Source organism: Dicentrarchus labrax, unplaced genomic scaffold (assembly GCF_905237075.1).
Source record: "Dicentrarchus labrax unplaced genomic scaffold, dlabrax2021, whole genome shotgun sequence".
NCBI classification, from domain to species: domain Eukaryota; kingdom Metazoa; phylum Chordata; class Actinopteri; family Moronidae; genus Dicentrarchus; species Dicentrarchus labrax.
The window spans coordinates 19,024,922-19,051,356 of NW_026136705.1; the positions used below are offsets into that span (position 1 = coordinate 19,024,922).

The 26,435-nt window shown below is 39.5% G+C and overlaps 1 protein-coding gene across 1 annotated transcript; it reads right to left on the reverse strand.

Moving 5' to 3' along the window:
* Positions 1-5,163: 5,163 nt before the first annotated feature.
* On the reverse strand, positions 5,164-24,865 carry LOC127363800 (uncharacterized). Its single transcript, XM_051400717.1, has 5 exons — positions 23,969-24,865; positions 19,371-19,505; positions 15,462-15,641; positions 11,088-11,118; positions 5,164-5,475 (listed from the first exon to the last, which is right to left on the reverse strand). The coding sequence occupies exons 1-5, from the start codon at positions 24,863-24,865 to the stop codon at positions 5,405-5,407; spliced, it is 1,314 nt and encodes a 437-aa protein (XP_051256677.1). The 3' UTR covers positions 5,164-5,404.
* Between the last annotated feature and the right edge of the window lie 1,570 nt (positions 24,866-26,435).

A 26,435-nucleotide genomic window follows, 5' to 3' on the forward strand; every position in this document is an offset into this window, starting at 1 on the left:
CTTTATTTGCATCATTGATTAATCTGCGGATGATTTTCCCGATTCATTTCTTGACAAAAGCCCCTCACAACATCTGAAAGCCCAATATGACATCCTCAGATTTCTTGTTTTGCCCGACCAATTGTCCAAAACCTAAAGATATTGTGCTTAGGATCACATAAGTCAAAGAAAAGCAGCAAATCCTTACAAGTTAGAAGATGGAGCCAGGGAATTATTGACATTTTTGCTTTCAAAAAGATGACTTAAACGATTAATCAATTATTAAATCAAAATTTATATTCATTAACTAATCAATTGTTATTTCAACTTTGGCCAAATATTAGACATTTTGAAAATTTTCTCAAGGGTAAGCTTCTACTTTATAGCCCAACTATTGATTGGCGGACGCAAGCAGCTGGAACAGTTGAATCAGCTCTATTCGTTGCTTTGGATCACGAGCTGGCGAGAGACCAGATATATGCAGGCGTACAGCATTGATCTGTGAGCAATAATGCCAAGGATCCATTAAAAGAAGATGTAAGCATTGGATGCTGTCGTGCAGGCTTGTATTTCAAGTGGGAGAGTACTAATCATGATGAGGAGGGGACTAAAAAAGCAGACAAGAGAGGAGGTGGTGAACCTCTGTGAGAAAAGAGAGAATATTGAAAAGATGAAGACAGCATATGAGGGGATATAAGACTGCGTGGGACTAAAGCGTGTACAGTTACAAGATGAACAACCAAATGTCTTTAAGAGAGTCATGAAAGACACACTCTCCTTATTTCAGACTGTATACATACAGTCACAGTGTCTGTGAGCCTCCTGCTGATTTTTGTAAGAACCAACATTTGCTGACATTTCCCTGGTGTCTCAGATATTCAGGGAGAAGACAAGATGGCACAGGCTTCCATCCACTAAATAGTTTAACGAGTATCAAAACTGAGCGAATCATATGCTATGACCTTCGCGGTCACGAGTCAAACACCAAAACGAGGGAACATCTTTTGGAAAGAATGATGTTTTAATCCCTCCAGTGGAGTTTCAGAGACTTGGAGAAGAGCACTCAAGTTGTTCTCAATCAGAACAAAGTGGCCTTATGTTTAAAAATAATAAAATCTAGACTAGAGTGGTAGTTACAGTCGCAATTAGACCTAATAGGAATAGTCAGGTGCTATAAGGGCTAAATGTGTTGTTGTTACATGATAAGTTGCTGAATGGTGGAAAACTTTTCTGTCTCTTTATATTCTATCAATCGAAATATGGACATGGTGATGAGATAAAGAAAGAACTTGCTTTGAATGATGCTTTTGAATGTGTACTTTAAATATATAATTTTACATTTGCAGTAATTTCGTCGAAGAAGAACAAGTATGCATGCAGATGTTTTTTATGAAACAATATCTATAGAAATACGACGTTGTTTGTATGACTGCATGCGTGTAGTAGAAATTATGTCAACTGAATTGAATTGAATTGAATTGAATTGAATTGAATTGAATAATAACTGATGCATACATACACCAACAAAGGGTATTTTACAACCATGAAACACAGCGTAACACGAAAGTGTAACATAAACCTTGAAGGTACCAGACAGAGTGACAGTAGGGCAACAAGCTTTCTCAGCACTCAAAGAGATATAAACACATTACGTTATGTACAGACATGAATAGAAAATTTATGTAAATATAGTACAAATATAAAGCATGCATAATGTATAAGTGGATGCACATGTATTCAGTTTGCATATCCACACATTACCTTGTGACCCATGTTCCCTGTGCAACTGTGTGTGGGCTGCAGGATTAAAGGATTTTAGCACATTATCACAGCCACCAGGCACAACTGGCTTATAATCAGAACACTCTGACATAACTCGGAGGAGCAGAAGATTAAGTACCACTGACATGTTCTGCCTTTTCTTAAATCCATTTAAACCTATACTACTGATCTGTAGTTCTACGGTAAATTTATTGGTAAAGGAGGAGAGTAACTAAAAAGATGCCCTGAAACATGGTCTGGGTTTATGGGTTACAATTTAAATTTCACACAGGATAGTTTTGTGCAAATATAATCTATAATCTTATTTTGAGAGGATGCAGAATCACCGATCAGTATTCTCTTTCTTCTTCTTTGTGTCCACTGATTTAACATGTGATTTTCAGTTTACGTGTTTAGAAGAGTACTTCTCAGCCTGTGAAAACTTCATAAAATTTCTTCTGAGGCCGATACTAGTGACTAGGACTAGGATATCTCGACCAACTTCATAGAAATTAAATACTCCATCGCCGTAGTGCCTCTTCAAGAAAAATATGTGATTTTACAACCTCTATCAGTGAACAAGGAATTATGACATAAATGGATTAGTGTATGAGATTTAGTGGCATCTAGCGGTGCAGTTGCAGATTGCAACTGACTGAACACCGCTCGCGTCCGTATTTGATAACCTGGGGTTTAGAACCGGCTGTGAAGTGTGTTGGAGGAACTACGGTGGCTGCGAAACTCACGAAAAACGTGAATGGAGAATTGTCAAATAGTATAATGTCTAGCACCAGTAACTCACCTGCAGCGCTGTCTCTATTTCAGCAGTTGGAAACACAATCTGACTGCGTGGCAGAGATCAAATCTCTAAAACTCTTAGTTCTGACCACCCCTAACTATTTTGTGTTTCTGAGGCTGAGAGACAGACAGAGTGAGAAAGAAAGGGGCCACAGGTCAGAAATTAAACACTTCTGTGGGAAGGCTATAAAACTTCCAGTGACTTTGATCCAGGGTCAGTTTTGTATTCGTCCTCTGTGATGTTAAAGGCTATGATATGCGGATTGGTAAGCTGGTCCTTGAGGTCAACCTCTACCCCGGGCAGGGAGAGAGAACACCACAGGAAGACTGTCTCACAGCAGCAGCCAATCAAAACACCAAACTAACACATTCCAAGGGCTCAAACAGCCAATCAAAGCAGCACAATGGACATGTTCTGGACAAGACCCGGGATCTGATTTTCAGAACAAATACACAGCAGAGCATGGGCGTCTCCACTGGGAGAGCAATCAGATCTTGCAGTGGTTACAAAAATGGACAGTGCTGGTTTGGAGAGGGCTGCTGTCTTCTAGAGGCAGAAAAAAAGGAGTGGGAGGAGAAGGTGGAGCAGGGGGAGGAGGTTGAGCTTCTCCCTCTTCGTCCTGCCAGGTCATCTAAGGTTAGGAAATTGTGTCAAATAAGCACAAACTGCATGTGAGAAGATGCTCAGAGCCCTCTTTGTTTTCGTTAGCTCCAATGGGTAGAGATTATTTAAAAAATACTAAAACTTAATTATTTCTAAATCACAATTACAAATTAAGACACAATATTTAACATGTATGCATTAAAATGTCTATAAACACTAAACCTATCTTACATATTTTGTTGAGTTGTGTACTTTACACATTATCCCACATGTTTCAATGTTCAAACTCAGAGAAATCTGTAATTTTATTCAGGTGTTAATAGCAGTTAGTGGCCTTTGCCACATTTTTACCATACACTTTTTAGACCTTGCTCTAAAAAGGACTGCTTCATTCCGTGTTTTTACCGATTTTAATCACTGGGTCTGTTTGTTTTGCAGAGGAGGAGAACCTCTCACTGAAGGAAACCTAAATGGGAGAAGCTGACTGACCTAGCTGCAGAAATTAGGTATTTTGAATAACTTTGTACATTCTGAGCATGTTATTCCTCAAAAAAAAAAAACAACAGTTTCTATCACTGAGACTCCCGAACTATGATTGCCTTACTGTAAAAAGTCATATGGATGTGCGCATATGCACACAGGGTCTGGGTTAACGAGTTCAGGCTAATCAATAATTTAACAGATCACGTGATCACAGACTGTGACAAAAGCATTTTGTGCACCCCACTCCTCTCTTCCAGCTTCCTTAAATTAGCATGTCTGCTCAGCTACCCCCTTTCAATTCCTCCTCCTTCTCCTCCTTCTCCTCCTCCTCCTCATCATCCCCGCTCATTTTTTTCTCCTCTTCATCCCCACCACTCTCTCCCTGGTCTCTGTCTTCTATTTTCAGCAACACTCAGTCATTCAGGCCAAGCTGCTCAGCTCTCTTGACTCTACTGTTTGAGACTGAAACACACAAGCAATCGTAACCCGCCTGTACTTGAAATCTTGAGGTGCACTGCAATCAGAATTAAACAAATGGGAAATCCAGATGGAGAATCATCTTTATACAACATAAGAATCCAGAAGCATTCCTCATCCAGTAAAATAAATTGTCAGGAGCTTGTTACCTTGAGAGAGCAGCACCAGTCTGCTTAAAGTGGAAAAACTCCAGATTAACAGATGGCAATGTGTGACCTTGACCTAAATTCCTAGCTCATATTATCTGTTTGTAATGATCCTTGAGAGCATAAGCACACACACACACACACACACACACACACACACACACACACACGAACACACACAAACACCTAATCATCTAACTTTGAATCACATAGTAATTCCATATGTTGCTCACTTCCTCAAAAAACATTTTAAGAGCTGCAGGATTCAAATCACAACACATGTTTATGTGTTTACTCATGGTCGTGTTCTTAACCTTCAGCAACCTAACATAAACTGGAAACCCGAATATTTACATTATAACGTCGCTTCTAAATAAATTAGAAACTTTTAATGAAAAAAAAGCTCAATCAGTGCACAAATTGCACAAAGAAAATATGCCATTATAGATCTATGCTTTAAACGTGAAATTGTTAAAATAAAATGTGTTTAGTATTCAGAGTTTATGTTGTCGTCTTGACCCTTGACTTTGATACGCCAGAGAGACACTGTGATTGAAAGGTGCTCCTTGCAAAAACTAAAGGCAGTGACGACTCAGCAAGAGAGGAAATGAGGAGGAGAAGAGAGACGATGGTGGCACCGGAGATCAGAGTAGAGATGACCCAAATTAAGTAAAACAATAAAAGATGTGAAGTCATTTTTGTTAAAAGCTTGAAGACATTTGACTTTCCAGTGGAAGAAGGAGAACGTCTGACTGGAAACTATTCAGATTTTCCTGCCTGACATTTGAGTTTGATCAGCAGGCGTCAATAAAATACAGCACAGTGGAAGAAATAATGCATATTTTTTTTATTATTCTAGGATCTATATGCTTATCGTGTGTTATCATAAAACAGCCAACATTATACCCATCTGTTCACATAGGCTTGAATCAACAGTATCAGCGTGTCTCTGTCAATATTTCTGCACCAGCTGTCAAGGAATGCTGCTCTGGTCAATTCCTACAGAAAAATGGGCCAAGAAGAAAGTGGGTCAGGAGCTAATTCAGAGTGTCTATCCCCCACACTCTCCAGTAACAACAACAACAACTTCCCTTGTCCAGCCTGCAAAGATAAGTCTGTTGACATCGTCCACCTCCTATTCTGGAGACTGGATCACCTACAGCAGGAGATGGCTATCACTGTGGCCTCCTTGAGGGGGTGGGGGGGACACAAAGCAGAGGTCTCGACCTGAGGACCAAGGAGGAGAGATGATACAGATGGGAAATAGGGGGAACCAGGGCTGGGGTATAGGAAGTAGACTCACCCTGAGGTATAAAGTATGGAACTGAATGAGGAGGGTTGGACGTCGTATTTGGAGATAGACGTCAGGGGGTGAAAGCCGAGTGTAAAGGGCTACAGGGTGCAGACTGTGGTATGGAAGTAGCAGGACCTGGGGCAGTACCAGGAGGGGAAACAATAGCTAATGGACACAGAGGAAACTCCACAGGTCATGGTAGTGCAGATCACATACTGATAGGAGGCCTTGTTGCTGAGTGTCTCATTTTAAAGGCACTTAAGCAATATGCATATCGTGAGGTTTTTAACTGTTAAAATAAGCATTATAACAGGAAAATCCTCAAGGATCAACTTCCTTCCTCACAGCCTTTCCATATGCTAGTATAGGGTTGCAAGACCACACACAAACACACAAGTGTGTACAGGCAAAACACAAATATGCACTCAGATGTATACCGCAAAACACACATGCCAACACATGCACACACAAAAACATAAGTAGTATAAGTAGGTAGCACATTAGCTGTGAAAACATAATGGTATTTTTGTTTACAATCCCCATATTGATGACATTATAACATTACACACACATACGTGTATAATTATAGTTAAACAACAAGACTGAAGAGTTGTATATATATAGGCTAGATTCGGAAGAGACAGAATCGGCCAGCACCAAACAGCAGACCGATTTTTTATTCGACATTCATCGTGTGCACACGAACAAACATATCTCCAAATGAATGCTAACATTTCTTCAAATCTGCTGGATGTCTACAGAGAGAACTCTTTTCTAACATGTCAACAAACAATTATTACCAACCACTTAATCTGTAGTTAAAACTGAAAGTGAGCACACCTGAAATAAAACTGCACAGGAAAACTGTGCATCCACAACTATGTAAGTACGGTAGGTCAAAGTTGAACCGGGAGGTTGAGTTGTAAACTGTGATGAATGTTTCCAACAAACAGTTTGGGTAATAATTTTACTGTTGGTCTTTGTTTTCTTTTCCAAATAAGTTTGGCTAACCTGGTGTTTCTTTGAAAACCTAGGCGACGCCAGAATTCATATGCAACAAGAAAAAAGCAAACAGTTACAGTAAAACAAACCAAGATGGAAAATAGACATAAACAAAAAACAAAAACAAAAATCACTGCAGAGGTCGAGTTACAGTTTGAACGGTCAGAAAAGACAGCAGAGGGCACAAAGGCAGAGGAAGAATGAAAAGGAAGACGTGAAGGAAGAAACAGAGGGAGAGACCGGGACCACAGCCAAATCCACTTCCAGCACTGCTGCACACTGCTGCAATATTCAACACACACACACACACACACACACACACACACACACACACACACACACACACACACACAAACACACACACTACGCACTCAGTTAATAAGGGACCTCCTAGCATCACAAACCTTTAATGTATTCACTCTGGTGGGTCTACCCATCGCAGCTGCTAACACATGCACCCACGCACACACACATTAACACCACTACAAGCCACCATCATTAAGTTTACTGCAAGTTAATTGCAGAGCTAACTGCTTTTCTGTGTGAGGTATCTTATGTATAACACACAGTGGCAGTAGTAGAGGTTTTTAATGAACACACCCACAGCATTCATAGACACATGGACAGACTGAACCCTCTAAAAAGAAAATGTCAAGGGAGTGTGTGACTTTATAAAGAACTATAACAAGAGAAAAACATTTGGGTTAAATATCAGCATGACATTGCCTCTAGGAAAATGTGTGTCAGGAGTCTTCTGGAGCCATAAATCAGCTGAATCCCTCCAGTCAGACATATTAAAAACATATTACAGACATACAACGGACACACTACAAGGATTCACAGGCCATAGGTCGAGATTACCCACAGCCTCCCCAAGCGCTTTCCAATAAAATGAAAATTCTGATGGATTATATGTTTTTTTTATAATCCTGGACTGCAGTGAAAGTATAGAGAATGTGTGTCAGTGTGTTTGTGGTTCAGGCCAAGGTCATCTGTAGCTTATCAGCGGCTCTAAAATAGCAGCACTGAAATATCTTTGAGAGGTAATTTTTACCTAAGCTGTGCACTCATCCAGCTGGTCTTAAAACATAAAACTACATTCATATACTGGAACCAAACTCCCAATAATGAAATGTAGTTTCAACTAGAAAAGCAAATACAATGCATATGTAGCCTATACTGTACACAAAAAGTTTCATTCACACAAAGTAAACTGCAGAAACATGTTTGTTTCGATAATGCCAGATGACTAAATTTATATACAGTTTTCTTTCGTTGAAACCACACGTTTTATACACATCAATGCACTGGGGAGTGGCCCATTAGAGTTATTTTTACTGATCAAAGGTGGGACAAAGTCATTGTTTCGCAAGTCATAAGTAAATCTTAAATCTTGGCTATAAAATTTGTCTGTCTGGTCTGCACTGCCAAATATGTCTCTCCTTCCTGTGAGCGCAACTTGATTGGCTGTTCAAGTATTCAAATTTCAAATTTCATCCAGCGTGTACGATAGGGGCAAATAGGGGTGTATGCTGTGGTTTCAATACCCTCCCCATTTACTCTCCCGTTCCACGAGTATAGGACAAACTACAGTGGCTGTGAAACTCATGAAAAACACGAAAGGCCCTATCTAGAGCCAGTGTTTGGTTTGTCTGTTCTGGGCCACTGTAGAAACATGGCGAAAAGTAAGAGAAGAGGTGATTATACACTAATGAAAACATGCCTAGATAATAGATATTTAATAAATCCCTACTAAATGTTACATACTAAACCTTTAAATGAAAAACAAGAATAGATTTCCTGCATTCTTTTTTGTAACATAATCTTCATCTTTGAGCATGGGGAGGATATCAAGTAATTCAAGTAAAAAAATCAAAGTCCAAGTGAAGTCATTGGTACTAAAATCAAAGCCAAATCTTTTTGACTGGATTTGTGGCTCGAGTCCAAGTTATCTGCCTCAAGGCCACACCTCTGCTTAAGATTATCACTTCTTTTTTGATTAAACTGGAAACTGTGTCATCTTTTAAGCTGCTTTGAGCTTTGTGGTCACTGGTTCTGGTGTCTCTGTCCCCAGAAATGTGCGTGCACTCATGCGTTTTTGAATTAACATTCTAAAAAGCTACATTTCTCAATTTCCCCATCTATTACTGAGGCAACACTTTCTCTGCTGACAAGTGAGAACTGAAGTTATAACTTACTGTATAATGAGATTTAGTCATCACTTGCACAGCTGACTTGCATGTGGTTCCAGGTTATTTCAAGTGAGTCATTTGTTGAGACAGAAATGATGCAAAATTATGATCTTTTCAACAATATAATGATAAAATAACATTATGGCCTCTTAGCCATGACACAAGTCGAAATATTTTCCTTATAAGCTTTACCCATTACTGCTATACTCCCTGACAGGTGAAAAATGTAATTATTTTTGCATTGTGAAATACAGAAGATCTCTATGTTACTATTAACATAAATAAAATATGATACAATCTTCTGAGGTCATTATAGGCACATGAGTTTAAGCTTCAGAAATTTACAAAAGAAAATACAATAAACTAACCCTCTTAGTATCTCAGTGCTTCTGCAAAGATTTAATTGATTAAAATTATTTTCTTTTTCATGACTGTTGTAATAGTAACTTCAAGGTTTCAGGTTTTCAAGGTTATTTTCTTGTAAAATAGATTCAGACATAGTTCCCATTATGCTACTTTTATAAACAAAATAAAAATTCATTAACGAGTCATTATTCATTAATAGTCTCACAGCCAGCAGGAAGAAGCTGTCTTTAAGTCTGGTGGTACGGCAGGGGAAAGACACCAATGATATTTGACAGGTCAGATAAGAAACAATCACATCAAGCAGGCAAAATAATCTGTAATCCAAGTTTAGACGTGGGTTAAAATGTTGAAAACATTGTTTTTGCTCATGTGTAGTCCAACTGAGGTAACAGTCAGCACCATGGAGGTGATCTCAAATATTAAGAGGTCATTGAAATGGAGACAAACTTGAGATCAAGTAAAGCGATTAAGTATCCTTACAAAAATACTCCTCCGTTATAGAATATTAATTATTCAGAAAAAAATGTATAGAAAATAAATCCATTCATCCTTGCAGGGATTAAAACATTTTCCTCGGTGGCTTGAGGGCTGATTCGATTTAAACCGCATACTGTCATGGCACGCATTCCCTGTCATACACGCCCAGAGACATTCAAGAAAAAAGTGACACTGAAAAAAAAACATCAAAGGTACATGCTGCAGATTATTACAAACACCTACAGCCAGATAAAGCGACCCCACCAGCAGAGATCACAGGTAGCTCTGGTTAGAACTCCTGAGAGGAATTCCCCGTTTATCTGGCAGAGAGCGGAGTGAATGTCAGCTATGTGAGCAGAGATATGTGCATATCATATCCTGTCCCTATGCAGCTGAGACTCAGCCCACACAGGCCGAAAGCCACTGATTGATTAGACAAGATTTCTGTCCAAGTGTTTCCTCATATCAGAGGAGAAAATAAACACTCTCAAGTGAGAAAACAAACCTGAAGCACAAAACCCCAAACAATGAAAGTAATCTACACTCAGCACTGTCGTGTTTGTATGAAATGTTTCTGTCTCTCTCCCTCTCTCTCTCTCACACACACACACTCACTCTCGTCATATGCCACTGACGGCATCACCTCTGACCTCCCTGCAGCCTCTTGGGCCTCATTACCCACACTGCACCTCTCCTGCGTGGACTATCATTGACAGTAATATGACCCTTGGTACACACATAATACATGCACACACTCACAAGCATGAAGACGTCTAAAAGCTCACACACACACATACAGACAAAACACACAAAAATAAACAATGCTGCAGCGCAGCGAATGCGAGACCTCTCACTGGGTTCTACTTAAGTACAGTCGCCATGACGCCTGTGCATGTCAATCAAAGGGGACACACACTGAGGATAAGAGATACGGACAGGGGTCAGAGTTGGACTCATTAATCATCCTCTCAGACTCTTCTATCACCATCTCTGGGAACTTGAGTCAGAAATTCAAAGACAAAAATTCAATACCAAAGAGAAATAAATATATTAATGTTCTTTTTAACAAAAGAGACATGTTTAATTAGAAAACCTGCTTCTGTTCTGCTGAAGGAATGATAAGCTTCTGACTGTTATCACACGACAAATTCTACCAAAACTTCAAAGCACAAAGTGTTTGTGTTTCTTTGTATGAGCCTGCCTGCATATCTGTGTTTATGCACCTGAATATGCATGTGTTGTGTATGTGTACAGGCAAGGCTGTATGTGTGTGTGGTGCGTGTCATAGTAGAAACAGTATATCATTACTTCTGGGTGGTTGAGGTTTGACATACTGGCTGGGAATCCTGTGGGAGACATTCCCAGAAGTCCAGTTTTATCCCAAAGCGGGAATGCAAACAATCTAACTGAATGGAGAGTGAACGCACACAAGAACAAACACACACACACACACATACACACACACACACACACACACACACACACTCTCTCTCTCTCTCTTATCGTACCTGCTGATCCACTGGTCATCCTTGCAGCAGCCTGAAATGGAAAACAAGAGAAGAAATAAACAATTGAGTACCAAAACAAAAGCAATAAAACATACAAACTATTTTCACATGAACACTCTAAAGCTTTGGAGAATGTAAACTCAATATCAGCCAAAGGCAATGACTCAGTTTCCCTGATAAACACTCTCCTCGTGCAGCAGTAGCTACGCTGGGAAAATGACCCAATTTGCAAATCTGGTTCAACCAAAAGAAACAGATTTCCTGAGTGTTTATGCCATATGATCATATGAAAACCCACCAAGCCCCAAAAGCTTATTTGTTTGAATATTAACCAGAGATTTATTGGAAAATAAAAAAAAGGGGGGGGGATCACATGTGAAGAATGTGTTTAATTGGATGACGTCCCCTTGATGAATGAGACTGAAGTCCCTTTCAAGACAAGCAACTTAAACCATAATAAATTATGCAATTAAATTAGAGGAAATTAAAGAGGATGTTGCATATGTTTCTGTGAGTTTGTTTGTGTGTGTGTGTGTGTGTGTGTGTGTGTGTGTGTGTGTGTGTGTGTGTGTGTGTGTTTCTGTGTTCTCTTGAGAGCTGATTTGGAAAGAAGAGAAGGAGAGAAAGAGGACATGATAGAAAAGGGAACCAAAATAGATGATGGTACGGGAAAAAAGTAACATGAGTAGAAGAAAAAAGAGGGAAGGGGAAGACAAAAAGATCAAGCCCAGTAGCAGTAAAATCCACCAGCAACAACCCATGACTCAAATATTCACAATATTAACACAGGAAATTAAAGCTCAGACTCTGATCATGAGGAGTACATTACACACATACACACTCCCAGAATCCACAGGACTTGACAAACCATAAGAATGTAACAGCCCAGATGAATGTCTTAACCAGTGTGAAACGTTATCCCAGACACTGCCAGTGTCACAGGAAAACCCCACGTCCTTAAAAAGGTCTTCAGGAGCCGGGAATTACTAAATGATGCACCTGCAGTTTTGCAATTACACAGGAAATTCTGCATGATTCCCATGGTTTTCCTCAGCCCTGAGATCATCTACTGTAAATTACTAAGCAAACAAACCATCATCTCCCCTGTCAATTCAAGTTTTAAAAAGACAGAGGTGTACTAAAATTTGAATGTCATATAAAGGCAGTGGTTTACATGTTGTTTCGCATGTTGTGACAGCTTTCGGTAACTTTAAAACATAGACGTTTTTATAGCAGGAAATTCTCTGATTTATTAATGAAATCATCTCTTACTAAACAGAGAATATCCAACCATAACTCGTTTAAATCTAATGTTTATATAATCATGATAAATAACTGATGTAGAATTTCTCATTTTTAATATTATTAACCATAATATTTGTCTATTTAAACAGACAAACTCTAAAATTGTGTGTAGATATATTCAGTAGTAGCTGGTAACAGTAGTCTGTCGATGGAAACTACTGCTGCAGCACTGACTGTTTTTATAACATTATAGTGTAATCATAGGCTATACAAACAGCACAAATTAAATAGGAAACATCTCACTACAACAGTGTAAAAAAGGTGACATTCTTCAAAAGTTTCCTAATGTTTAATGTTTAAGTCATCCAATCACCAATTTTACTGAACTGAAGAGTCTAACAGATGAATATTCAACAATGAAATGTTAAAAAAACTGAAAACAATGTCAACTTTTTATTTAAAACTGCAATTCCTCTACTAATATGCTCTAAATTTGAAGCTGAGTGTATATGTGTGTGTGTGTGTGTGTGTGTGTGTGTGTGTGTGTGTGTGTCCATTTGTAGGGTGTGTGTGTGTGTGTGTGTGTGTGTATCCATTTGTAGGTGTGTGTGTGTGTGTGTGTGTGTGTGTGTGTGTGTGTGTGTGTGTGTGTGTGTGTGTGTGTGTGTGTATCCATTTGTAGGTGTAGGTGTGTGTGTGTGTGTGTGTGTATCCGTGTGTGTGTGCGCCCATGTCAGTTTGGACAGCTGTACTTTATCAGTCACAGTTAGGGGAAAATAAACCCACTCCTTAACATCAGTCTGATCCCACGGCCCCTGCTGCTCTTTCTACCTACCTAAACACACACACACACACACACACACACACACACACACACACACACACACACACACACACACACACACACACACACACACACACACACACACACACACACACACACACGTTCACAACTAATAATACACTTCAGGATCAACTGCATGTTGACTAAAGACATGTGCCACTGTATTCTACAGAGGCCTGCCATCTGTTATAGAAGCAGGACATTGAGACTAAACCCGTACTGCAGGTCAGGCATACATTAAAACTGGGAAAGTGTACGTTTTTTGGATTTCTTGGTTACATATAACTTTTGTTTTAACAGCAGTAAAATGCCAATATTACGAAGTGTAAGGGTTTGTTAAATGCTGCTGATATAAATTAAATTTATAAAGAAGCCCAGATGTGTTGACCGCTTTTTACATGCAAAATACCTAAAAACGTGTAAAAAAGGTAAACCAAATGTTGAGAAATTCTGAATAGATAGCACATTTTTGTGGTCTGATGAAGCAATCCCAACTCAAGGTCCACATACTAGCTTTTCCCAGAGCTTTCAGTCGCATGTTTGGTCAAACTACTATTTCCAAGATCAACAATGAACCTGAGACAGGGGTCTCAAACTCAAATCGGCTTGGCACTGCTGGTACTGTCAACTAATAGGAGGAGGTACTACAAGAAAGCGCAATATTCTGAAACGTTCCATTATTGACATCATACTTAACAAAAAACAAAATGCAAACGTTTCTATACCTTTTCACATCATTTTATATCATCTTTGTTGTTCATAGCCAAACAACAAATAAAACTCCGAAACCTGCTCTCTTCTTATCAACCATTTGTGCACAATGCAGCCAATCGAAATACATTTTAAAAAATAGAATTGTGTTTTTATTTAAATTCTATATGAAGGGGTAGTTTAAATCGATATGAAACCACTAGAAAAAATAATTAAAAACTAATATCTTTTGTGGTGGATTATATTATATTTTTTATGTCGGAGGTAGGGGGATGGAGAAAATGTTAGAAATGTCCCCCTGGCTGGCAGTTTGAGATCCCTGACCTAAGACAGGGACGAGAATTCTCCCTCCAGTGATGAAGACCAGGTGATATGATTGAAATGCTATGAAATTCAGTAGGCCTATTATTGTTATATAAATCTACTTTTCAATTAAACCCATTTATGGAGGCACACTGGTAGCTCACTTTGTAAAGTGCACACCCCATGAATTAAGTCCTTACCGCAGCGACCTGGGATAGATTCAACCTGTGGCCCCTACACTGCATGTCTCCCCACTTTCCTGTCTGTCTTCCTTTCTAATAAAAGGCAGTAAAAGCCCAAAAAATAACATTAAAAAAACCAACCCCATGTTCTCACTCCTTTCATAGGTCTGACAGTTGTACCTGTATGGTAGTTTTTGTTGATGCTGCAGTGCTGACCCAGGAAAAACATGACCTTGCATATTGGCTGGATGCAGCTGAGCTGTCTCATCCTTTTACTTTCACCTTATTTACACAACAGCAGGGGACATGCAGACTGGACAGAGGCCAAGAGAAAGGGAGGGAGGAGACGTCATAGAAGGAAGGGAGTACTTTTTTTTTTTTTTAAATACTCAAAAGAGAAAACGAGGGAAATTCTTGTAAGACATAAAATATAACAAAAGGATGATGAATGGATGAGGGCTCTATGTTTTTGCAAAGAGAGAGCAGCTCTAACAATGTATTGAGAAAACTACAATTCATGATACATAGCAGGAAAAATAGATCTGCGCCTGAATGTTTCACTCAAAAGGTGTCACAAATGGGATTTGGAGAGACACTGAAACATTGCCTCCTCGGATAATTGATCAACTTTTATCAATCAGACATGTCTCTGTAGCTCCAGCAGGGTCAGTAACATCTAACAGTCCAAACCAGTAGGCGTGCTGTTTCTAAAGAGTGAGTGATGCATGAGTTAACAGCAGGGAAGAACTAAGGACATCATATCTGCTTGTGAGTGGTAACCTGATTTTATAGTCAGTAGACAAACACTGGTTTCTCATGCTGCAGTAGACTGTAACCTAATTGCATGTGTGATTAATGAAAGTATTCAGAATATGATTCAGTTGTTTTAGTTTTGTGGCAAATGGATACACAAATATTGGTTTCCTGCATCCTTTCTAACAGCTTTCTATCACATACACATAGTAATTTTTTACTGTAAGACTCACCACAAAGCCACGCCAAACACGTTTTAGTGAGTACAACATGACTGACACGCTCTCAACTCACAAACGCTCCCAGACACACCCACAGACATACAATCTCGCTCACCCTGGCTCGTCGAGCATGGAGATGTGTAGGGGAAGAGAGGGATGAGCGGGCCAACGGTCTGCTGCGGGTCAAGGGTCGCGAGGGGCGCCTGGTCAGTGGCTCAGGTTTGTCTGGAGATCTGGACGTTCCCTGAGCCTGACTCTGTGCTCGGCTCGCCATCCCTCCCACAACTGTTGCATCCTGGGGGGACAGAGAGGAAGAAGTCAGATGGGGTGCAGAAAAGGTCCTTCTGTAGCCCAACATAAGATTATAAGGCTAGTTGAGACTGACTGGTCTTTCCTAACCTTGGACACAGCAGTTGCCCATCCTGTAACATCTAAGCCAGTATAAGAGATCACAGAAAAATATAAATATAAATTTGATAATCTACTGATCATGTCACTGACAACTGGTTGGGAAGATCAAGAGTTATGCATAAAGCCAGTCAGCCAAAAGGTACAATAAAATAAGATGTATTACTTTCACACATCTGCACTTCATCCAGCATTGCCTTTTAAAGATCAGTATAAAAGCATGAATTCAGTTTGTATCCACTGGTTAAAGTGTCACCATGAACCTCTTGTTTTTCATCATAATGCTGTCAAGGCTACTGACACACAGTTTAAAGTGTTGCCCATTCTTCTCATTTATTTTCTTGTTACCTAATTCAACACATGCTGTAGCCCCTTTAATATCAGTGTCTATGTAGCTGTGTGTTTCCTCCAGTTTCTTACCCCAGTCCCTGTCTTCATGTCACCTGCCTCTTCAGCAGCTCTCTGTATCTACAGTATGATTTCTGTGGAGTATTTAGTGGTGTTGAGGGGTGAGTGTTTGAAGATATAAGACACTGCTGATGATGTGTCTGCCCTTCTCTCATTCTGAAAAAAATCCCCCAACCTGATCCAGCGCATCCTCGTCCCCTCTGTATTTCCGCTCAGTAACAACACTGGAAAGTCCATCCCATCTTAACCTCGTGACTCAACTACTGTACACACTTCAGTGGGAAGACCCGCCGCTGTGCTTCCCGCTCTCCCCTCCCGCCGCCACACACTGGGCTGATAATATGGATGTGTGTGCCAATGTGAGTGTGAGTGAAGGAAGAATGTCTGTTTCTGTAAACAGCATGTTTTTTTTTTTGTTTTTTTCAACCAAGAATCCAATCCTCAGATGCATGCACAGAGAGACACATTTTCCCTTCATCACAACACACAATGAGTGGCTGTGTAGAAAATTCCCTTTCTGACCCTGTAGAGCACTTCCATCATAGAGATGGCATGATACTGTTGCTAATTTTCTAACTATGCAGTCACAGTTAGATAACAACATCAAGGACACTGTGTCCCCAAAACAAAGTACAGCTCAAACTGGAAGTCAGTCATCAAAATTTCTAATTTTGGCATTTGTTTGCGAGCGTGTTTCCACATTTAACTAGTAGCTCTTATGGGGGTTTGTTTGATTCACTTTTTTTTTTTTTTTCTGTTACGCTATTTATTTTTTAACCAAAAGGAATTTAACGAAGAAAATTCCCACAGTGGAAAGTCCATCTATCATGACACAAGTCATGCTAGCAGCTGTGAGGCTGTTTTTAGGCACAGCGGTGCTTTGAGCTAACATTCGTAGGCTACACTGACGACACTAACGTACTGATGTTTTACAAGTGTAATGTTTACCATATTCGCCATCTTAGTTCAGCATGTTAGCATGTTAATCAGCACTAAGCACAATTTTTTTTACAGGTATTTAATTATAAACCAAAGTACTGGACATACTGAAAGCCTACTCGCTGACATGAATGTGTGTGCCAAATTTCATGAGAAGTCGTTAATAGTTAATTTTTCTGTCAAAGTTTTGGACCCACTGTCCAACAGACTAATTGCCATACTAAGACATTAGCAAATATATTTCTAAAATAGAAGAATTAAGGGGCTTTTTCAATGTAAATAGCAGAATGAGAAAGGGATTGTGGTTAATGGATATTGTCTGATTATAGGACAGTGAGTGAGGAATGAATTAAAAGATAAACAGTAAATACTGTTTGCAGTGAAGACAGTTATTTCATCATTTTTTTCTATATTAAGCCGATGACTTGAAATGACAAATAGCTTTTGTTCTGACTACTGAATTCAGCTGTTTTTAATTCAAACAATAAATCACTCTCTCCCGCACCCAACCCTGAAGGCCTTTTTACTGCCAAAAAAAGAAAAAGTCAGGCATTACCCCTCTGGGCAGGGGTCATTTAATCTTTATTACCCTATAAATATTTGACATTTTTGGGATAAATGGTCTCTTCTCATCTTCCACTATAAGGCAGGCAGCTGAACTGAACATTTTCATTGATTTTACTTTTTATTGATCCCCATATTGTTCTGTATTGTCTGTTCTACCTGGATGGGTCACTGCAAAACAATCTATCCCCATTGCAAATAAAACTGACTTATGTGTTACATAAAAATACCTGATTTAGAATGTGATGCACAAAGTTAAAAAAAGGTCTTTTTATCGCTGTTTTTCTTGCTTGCCAGACAGTTTGATTAAGATTAGCTTGATTAAATACAGCCGTTTTATATGAATTCCTAAAGTTCTGTGCTGTTGGTTTAAGAGCTATTTGAGGTTACCAGATTTACACTTGGTAAGCATAATGAGGCAGCTGGAATGCTCTGTGAAATGAGAGCAGAGGAGCACAGCACAGGAGCTATTTACAAACTCTGTTCTTCTTCCAAAAATTATGTTAAATAAACCTTTAAAATAACAGTAAGCTGGTATGAGCTCAGCTCTTACTATCTTTGGTTTCTGGAGGATTGATTCTGTTTCCAGATGGATGCCAGACAAGTCAGACACTGCCTGATTTATGAAAGGCTTTAATGGCGGAAAAACAACAGGCCTGGAGACCATCCAAACTATTATTCTTAATTAATCTACCTCATATTAAAGAGGGGCAGAGACTGCAAGCCTTGCAACTCATTACCCTGAGTAGGCTCTCTGTCCAACGTGTGTGGTACACTGTATGATGACTTCATGGTACATTCTGCTTGAGTGTGTGTGGCCACAAATGGTATGGTGTAAAGTATTGCTAAATATACTTTTTCTGAAAATTAAATATATTACAGAAAGTTATGGCACTTTGATCAAACTGTGATTCAGTCAAATCAAAAACTACATAATTCATGTCATCCATTTTTTATTTGAATTAAAAGTTCATGCAAACCTTTATATTTATCTACTTAAAGTGCCCTACTTTAAAACTCTTGTACAGTCACAGAAGCACATCAGACAGACTCGCTAACTTGAACTTGAATGATCGACTCATGTGGAAATAAGATTTTTCAGTCCTCATAAAAATCAAGATTTTCAGTCTATATTTGAACTTAAAGTTTTAAAAAACTGAAGAGGAGATGGACAGAAACAGAACAATTACAGAAAAGCTACACTTAACACTATCTTCCCAGTTTCCCGGTTTCTTGGTGATTCAAATAAAATAGTTTTCCACTAAAAAATTAATTTCATAATGTTACGAGTCCCCATTTATCATTGATAACTTTTGAGTAATTATCATCAAATATTTGTATTCGTCAGTTCGAAGTTAGTAGGGCTATTAGATGTAGTCCCCTTGAACAGATTCTTCTTCTTTCAGCAAATGATACATACCATAAAGAACATTAGGACGTCTGCATAAAATGACATCCTGCAGAAATCATGCATTCAATTTTATACTCACCAAGCAGTACTGTTTCAGCAGTATACCTAGTACACGTATATGAAAAAAACATTCCCCTTTCACATTTATGATGGTCCTGTTCGTTGTTCTTTTAGTTTTTTATCTTTTGTTCATATGTTTTCATCACTACTCATATCCTTTGCTCCCGCTAAAGCACTAAAGCCTGTTTAAAGCACCATGTAAATAAATCAGACTTGACTTGATACTTGACTTACCGTGGTGCCCTGCCGCTCCTCGTCAGCATCGGCCACGTCTGCATGGGAGGAATTAGCACTTTGGGATTCCTGGATCCCCTCATTGAGGTGATCCAACTTTTTCTTTAGCAGGGTCATGGAGTCACACGCAGCAGCCTGAAAGACACACACACACACACGCAGGTAAATATGGCTGAAGGGCAAACTCTGGGGTTAACCTTGCACTGAGGCCTTTCATATATGCTGGAGAAATCTGCTGAACCCACACACTCCTCTTCCTCATCCACCTACTCCACCCTTCATTGCCTACAGGCTCTGTGCAGATTAACATTGTGCTTTCTCAGCCAGAGCAGGGGTACACAGTGTACCCTGCACTGCGGAGGAGGTGACACCTTCACAGTGAGAGTATTGTAGAGCAAGTAGTCTTTGGTAGAAGAGAAATACTAACGCCAAAGAAAGAAGAATAAAGTGCCTTTAAACTATATAAAAACAGCAATGTGGCCATTGCACGTGATGTAAATGTGTTGTAATACCGGTCTATTCCATACAGCTCAGTTATGCACATACTTAAAACCCCTCGGTTTCCCTCTCTTTCCTCTCCACCCATTGGTCATGGATTCTGACTGAGACACTTGTTCACTGGCCTTCCAGGAAATGAACAAACTGCTTTGTTTCTGGGCTCCACTGCCAATCCCAGAGTCCCAGAGGCTGATAGCAGCACATAGGGCCCCTTTGAGGAGCTCGAAGTCCAAAAACAGCCCCCTCACTCACACACATACATGCATAGACACAAACATGCCCACACCAACCCTACCCAGCCACCCACCCACCCACTCACGCACACAAACACACCCTTCTGTCCACTCCCATTCCCAAACCCATCACGCTGACCAGTTTAAAAAATATCTGCAGTAACTGCTTTGGCAGTAAAGCCATTTCCTGTGTGTTACAGCCCCCACATCTTCAGATTCCTACACACAGGAACACAGAGGGCTGTCTATGTGCAGCAGGGTGCTATTTTTACCCTCACTATGGGGGACAGAGCCAGGGCGAGGGGAGAACACAGGGAGTGGAGGCTTTCCAGGGTGTATGAGTGACTGCAAACACACAGAGTGGCACGTAAATGTGCACACCATGGCATACACACACATTTGCACACTTACTTTTCACAGCAGAGTGCTCTCAAGTTCATGAAATGTTAATGGGATTCTGTCCAAAGTATTTACTTAATGCATCACTATATCTCTGCTACAAGACCATTTCATTATTTGTCTGAACTATCTTGGAAAGGCTATAACACCTATTATCATGATACATAAGTCTACATATGAATAATTAAAGATATGTAGGCTACACTTGGATTGTAAGTGTGCTCTGCTGATGAAGGACAGGGGAGTTATGAGATCCCACCAATGTGCTGCAGAGTTTTCCCTTCATCTAAATCTTGGTGAAATAATTAACTATGTATTTTCAGTTCTCTCTCTTTTTATCTGATGAACCAAAATGTTATCTTATGAGCAGGGCTGTTGTCAGCGCAGTTTAAGTCCAGTCCAAGACAAGTCAAACCTGCAATAACAGATTTTTTGGGCCATGTGAAGGCAGTGGAAACAAGTTGTAAACATGATACTGACATACCTTTTAAGTTGATATGGTAAGGCAACAGTTGCTTATTTACACATTAATAGCCATTATGGATTATCATTAATTTGGGGTTGTGAATCTGGTAATGATGAATTTAAAAGTCTAATATTCTTCTAGCTCTGTGTTTGGTCTCTACCAACTTCTGAGATAATGATTTGGCTCTAATTTGTGCAGTGGATTTTTAGAGCTTTTTTCTGAGAAAACAGCTGCTTTGTGCATCCAAATGTTATAAGAAATCAATTACATTTTCTGACCAGAACTGTAGGTTGTCAAGTGACAACTGTCACATTTTCACATTGTTATTGTAAAATATCGGTTATGGCTGCTTTAAAGAGAAGTCAAAAGGGAGTCAAGACTATGTAAGGACTGAAACTGACAAAAATCAAATCATCTACCTAGACCAAGCCTGAAGTAGGATTAACAAGTTTCACATGCAATATTTGATTCTGTTATTTAGGAGTGAGGATGTTTTCTACCTCCACAATAACAAACAATAATCTGGATTTAAACATGTCATAGAAACAGGAAGTCTTAAATGGCTGCTGTCTATTATGAAGTAGTAGACATGTAGTGTAATTTGAAATTTGTCTTCCAAATCCAGAGAAGACAAAATTCAGAGAGGCATGCATTACAGTGTGTCATAACATAAGTTACTAACTGGTTGCACTATATGTCTCCTGGGAATGTAAGAAATTAATCTCCAAATAACACCTTTATTTATCTATAAAAAAAAAGATTTGGTAAGAAAAAAATAAATCTTCCTGAACGTCTTCAAATGTTCTTCAAATGTGAACTGGTTGAGATGATAATGTGCTCATCAAGGCTGAGATAGGGGTCGAAAGAAGAGATCTCGACCCAAATATTACAGCCAAACTCATTTAAATTGCCGTTTGATAACTTGTTATTTAAATTTTTTATTTGGCCACGTTGTTACCCACATTGTGGAGTGTGACGAAACTGCCTGAACCAAGATATTCCAAGAATGTGGAACCACAATGGGGCCTCTTTAACTTAACAGGTATTCAAATGAGCACTGGCCTAAGCCGGTCAATAAGTGACTTTAAAAGCTACTTGGTCAAACTCTGAGAACGACATCACAAAAGGAGCACGGAGAGAACAAATCCTTTCATTTCAGTCCAAGAGGGGAGAACAGTGTGCAGTGTGCCAGAGGACTGTTATGGGAACGTGCCAGCAACTGAGGGCTGCTCTGACAGGTGTGAGAACACGGTCAGGGGCATGCTCACACTAATGGATGCCCGCTGGTACAGTGCATGCAGGGTGGTGGAGATGCCAGGCCAGGCCAGGAGAAAAATGAGAGGAATTTATGATTGAAGGTATACATGCCAACATATTCCTTTTTATTTAGATCCTGCTTTTTTCAACAGTTCTCAACTAATTATCTCCAAATGTTTTGGCAGCATATATATATATATATATATATATATATATATATATATATATATATATATATATATATAGGATAAAAAATTATTACAGCTTTGCAACTTTTTGCAACACTAACAGACAGACAGACAGTTTTGTTTAGATTGTTTTCACCTCTACTTCTCTTGTACAAAAGAGAAAAAACTGATGCGAAAAAAGGGAGAGGAAGATGCCTAGCCAGAATTAAACCAGAGACATTGCTACTACATACTAAATATCTTCTGCATCTTGTTCCTTTAATGGATGGTGACAGCTGAGGGGTGGGGGGGGGGAATGACACAACAAAGGGCTCTGGGTCGGACTTGAACCCATGGCCACTGCAACAAGGACTCAGCCTTGATACACAGGGTGCCAGCTCTACCAGGTAAGCTATCTGAGCAGCCTGCGTTCAAGCATCTTTAAACACTAATCCACCAGGTTGCTGCAACTATCCTACCACAAGATACTGTGCGGTATACAGTAGGCCTATGTATTGTATTTATGATAATAATATTTACAGTTACACTATTTAAAATATTTGGAAGACACTTGAGATCCTCAATTGAGAAAATACTACAAGCAACAAAGAGGCATTCAAGAGGAAACAAGCTCATGCTGAACAGTTTGAAACAATTTGTCATTGCTACCCTCTAGTGGTGGAAGTAGGGTTCAACATTAAAAAAAACTTTTTTCACTGAGGATAATAATCAGATCCTTTAGGTTAGTACCAATACATTAATATATAGATGTAAAGGTCCTTCATTCAAAAAAAAGTATTATCAATAAGATGTACTTACAGTATCAAAGTAAAAGAACTTGCTTTGCAGTAAAATGTCCCCTGTGATTGACATGTTATCATATATGACATTGTTAATGCTGATGCATCGGTATGTAAGTAGTATTTTACTGTTGTAGCTGGTCGAGGAGCTAGTTTTAACTATTGTATATACAGCCTGAAGATAAACCTCAGCCACAAAGGTCTTGCAATGATTAATGGGAGAGGAACGTTTTGCTACGCAAATCTGTATTCATATTTCTGCCGTTTTCTCTAGTCTGTGTATTTTGTAAAATACTGGATCATTTGAACAGTTATTAAATGAAACAATCTGAATAGTTTGGAGGAGAAATGTCTCTCTTGGTAGAACTAAGGACATAGACTAGAAGCACTGACTTCATCTTAAACAATGTATCTTATAAGCTTATCGTTGTTTTTTATGTGAGGTAATTAGTAGAGTATAGCCGTCAGATAAATGAAGTGGAATAAAAAATATATAATGGTAATATTCCAGTATAAGTACCTCAAAATTATACTGTCACATTGTCTGTCTTACTGGGACACTTGAATAAAAACAGAGCCACCGTTAATCTTATTAATAAAGCCTGTTCTTTTCCTACAATGACGAGACAAAAGTCCGCTGTGAAAAAGGCCCGTCTACATTACATTTCAATGTAACACAAGCATGCAGCTACCGAACTGCTTTCTCTGGCAACTCTCATATAGTGAATAAGACTTCTTTGTTTCTGTTATCACTCTCCTCCTGTCTTGTTTTTCTTACCTGTTTTCCATTGTTCTGCTCTGTATCCTGTTCCTCCTGGCTACCTGCGACCCCAGGTTTGCCCTCGTTGGTGGGCTTTTGCCAGCCAGATGCAGTGCTGTTAGGCTGGGCATCCTGTCTCTTCCTCAAACCCTTCCTGTTCTTGCTCAAGTTTCTACGGTGCCGACTGACCAAGAATTCCTTATATTGTAACGTCTCAGGAAAATCATCCTCCTCATCGCCCTCTCCCCCTTCAGTGGTGGATGAGGAGGACTCCCCGCCATCAGAGCTCTCACTGGCAAAGATCACCTGGTTGTCAAGGCTATAATCATAATCACAGAACACAATGGCACTTGGCTTGTGCTTAACTATTCTGAGCAGATCCAATGAACAATCCTCTGGTGCATTCACAGATACTGGCAGATGGTTGAAAGTACTTTCACCCAGGGCTGGTGGATAGGCAGGAATAACCTCATTGGATGAGGAAATCTCTATGGGGCTCCCTTCTTTCTGCTGATGTGATACGGCTCCACAATGTTTCAAATATTTGACAGCTTGACAGCCCAGTTCTGACACCTGTATGTCCCGACATGTTTCAGGAGCCACGTCTGAACTGCTTTCATGGTGTACATTCTGCTTTAAGTCGGGATTGGTAGTGGGGGAGCTGATGTCCATCTTCAGCTCCTTCCATCGTTGAGCATGACTGGCCACGGGATCCGGAGCACAATGTAGCAGAGGAACAGGTTCAGACATGGTTCTCCGTTTGCTTTTTGAGCTTTTAGTCAGGAGGGGAACTTGACCTTGCAGGTCACCCAAAGAGACACCCACAGCCTGAGGGTAAATAGGCCTGTTTGGTTGCTCCTGAACAGACAATGCAGCTACTGGACCTTCATGCATCACTAGGGAATGAGTCCTCATCTGTTGAGTCTTTTATAGTGGGTACAGTGGTGGCCCGTTTAAACAGAGCCAAATGAACCTTAAGTTAACGTAAAGCTGCTAAAATGGAACTATGAGTGGATATTTACACTTCGGCCCACATCTGTATGCCCCGGGAAATTCTTTTAATGGCTGAGCTGGGAGAGAAAAAACAGGCACAGAATATAAATTTGGGCAAACTGATTCATGTTGCACACTAAGGATACATATGTATGTATAATTCAGTGTCATTTGCCTCTGTAAATTGATGTATATGTCTGGATTCACTCACTAATTCCCCCCCTGGGATCAATAAAGTATTTCTGATTCTGATTCTGGAGTCAAGTCTGGTTTTGCTTATAGACTTAAGTGTTACGCTCAAGACGGATGAAACTGCTGCTTAGACAGGTTTAATGTCATTCAGTGATCAATAATTTTCCTCACTAGTCAGTTAATTATGTAAAATATTTCAGAAAAAATAAATTTCCACTGTTTTGATACTGTGAATACTACTATAAGCACTAGATGTGAGTTCCATTGGATATTTGGGGGCAGAACTATCATAAATGTGATTGGCCAAAGTCATCACAGTTTGTCTTTACAAAAACCCCACAGAGCAACACCCTGTAACTCAGGCATTTGCATTTTGCTCAAACACATTGTTTTTTCCTGATGGATATTTTTGGCTACAGCCAACACACCCTTTCCTTGCCTTGGATGTTTTCTTTGTCCTTCAGATATACAGCTGTGGGTCTTAAAATTAGGTTAAAATCCTGAAAATTCTATTACTGTAAAACACAGACAGCAGGTATATGTAAAACATACGAATCCTTTCCAAAGAGTTTCATATTGCGCACTTGCAAACAAAGAGGCATTTGTTCCCATTGTGTGAAGGCCATGTGTCAACTCTGTGAAAAATATTACTGCAAAGTAACTTAATAACATCTCAGTGTCAATAAAAACTCAATAATTGCCATAATAGGAGCATTTGAAAGTGTGACAGGTTTGTTAAAAAGGATGCTTTATAAAGAAACATAGGATTAATATTTCAACATACCAGATGTTTTTGTACAGACGTTGTATCATCCAAGAACACATCCAACACAGCAGACTGAAGAACCGGGAGGTAACGCAAGTATCCAGCCAAGACATCTCAGCGCTTCTATGGTGCATGACACCGATAGTACAGAAAGAGTGACTTTACCTCTAAGGAAGATATGAAATGCTGTGAGGGGAGGAGAGAAAAAGACAGGGTTGAGGAATGCTTTTCCCTCCTACATTACCTCAGCAAGAAGACAGCGAGTTCCACAGGCAGGTGTTTGTGCTATTTGTGCAAGTGTGTGTGTGTGTGTGTGTGTGTGTGTGACTGTTATTTTGCATGTGATTGCAAGCATGTGCAAGAGAAAAAAAGGATAGATTATGCACTCAGAGCATACAAAGTTTTGTTATGGAAATGATGAAACAGATTAAATAGCTGCACGAACATAAGACTTAGACAAACAGACTTTGATTAAAAGGCTCGGGGTCTGTGGTGCACCTTTCCCCCTCCCATTCCTCCTTTTCACTCATTGCT

Excerpts from the sequence above, each read along its gene's own strand:
- LOC127363800 (XM_051400717.1), bottom strand. The coding sequence starts at position 24,865 with ATGAGGACTCATTCCCTAGTGATGCATGAAGGTCCAGTAGCTGCATTG. Across the intron at positions 15,642-19,370 it reads AGGAGCGGCAGGGCACCACG|GATGCAACAGTTGTGGGAGG; the intron begins GTAAGTCAAGTA and ends CTGTCCCCCCAG. Across the intron at positions 5,476-11,087 it reads GATGACCAGTGGATCAGCAG|GTCGAGACCTCTGCTTTGTG; the intron begins GTACGATAAGAG and ends CTTGGTCCTCAG.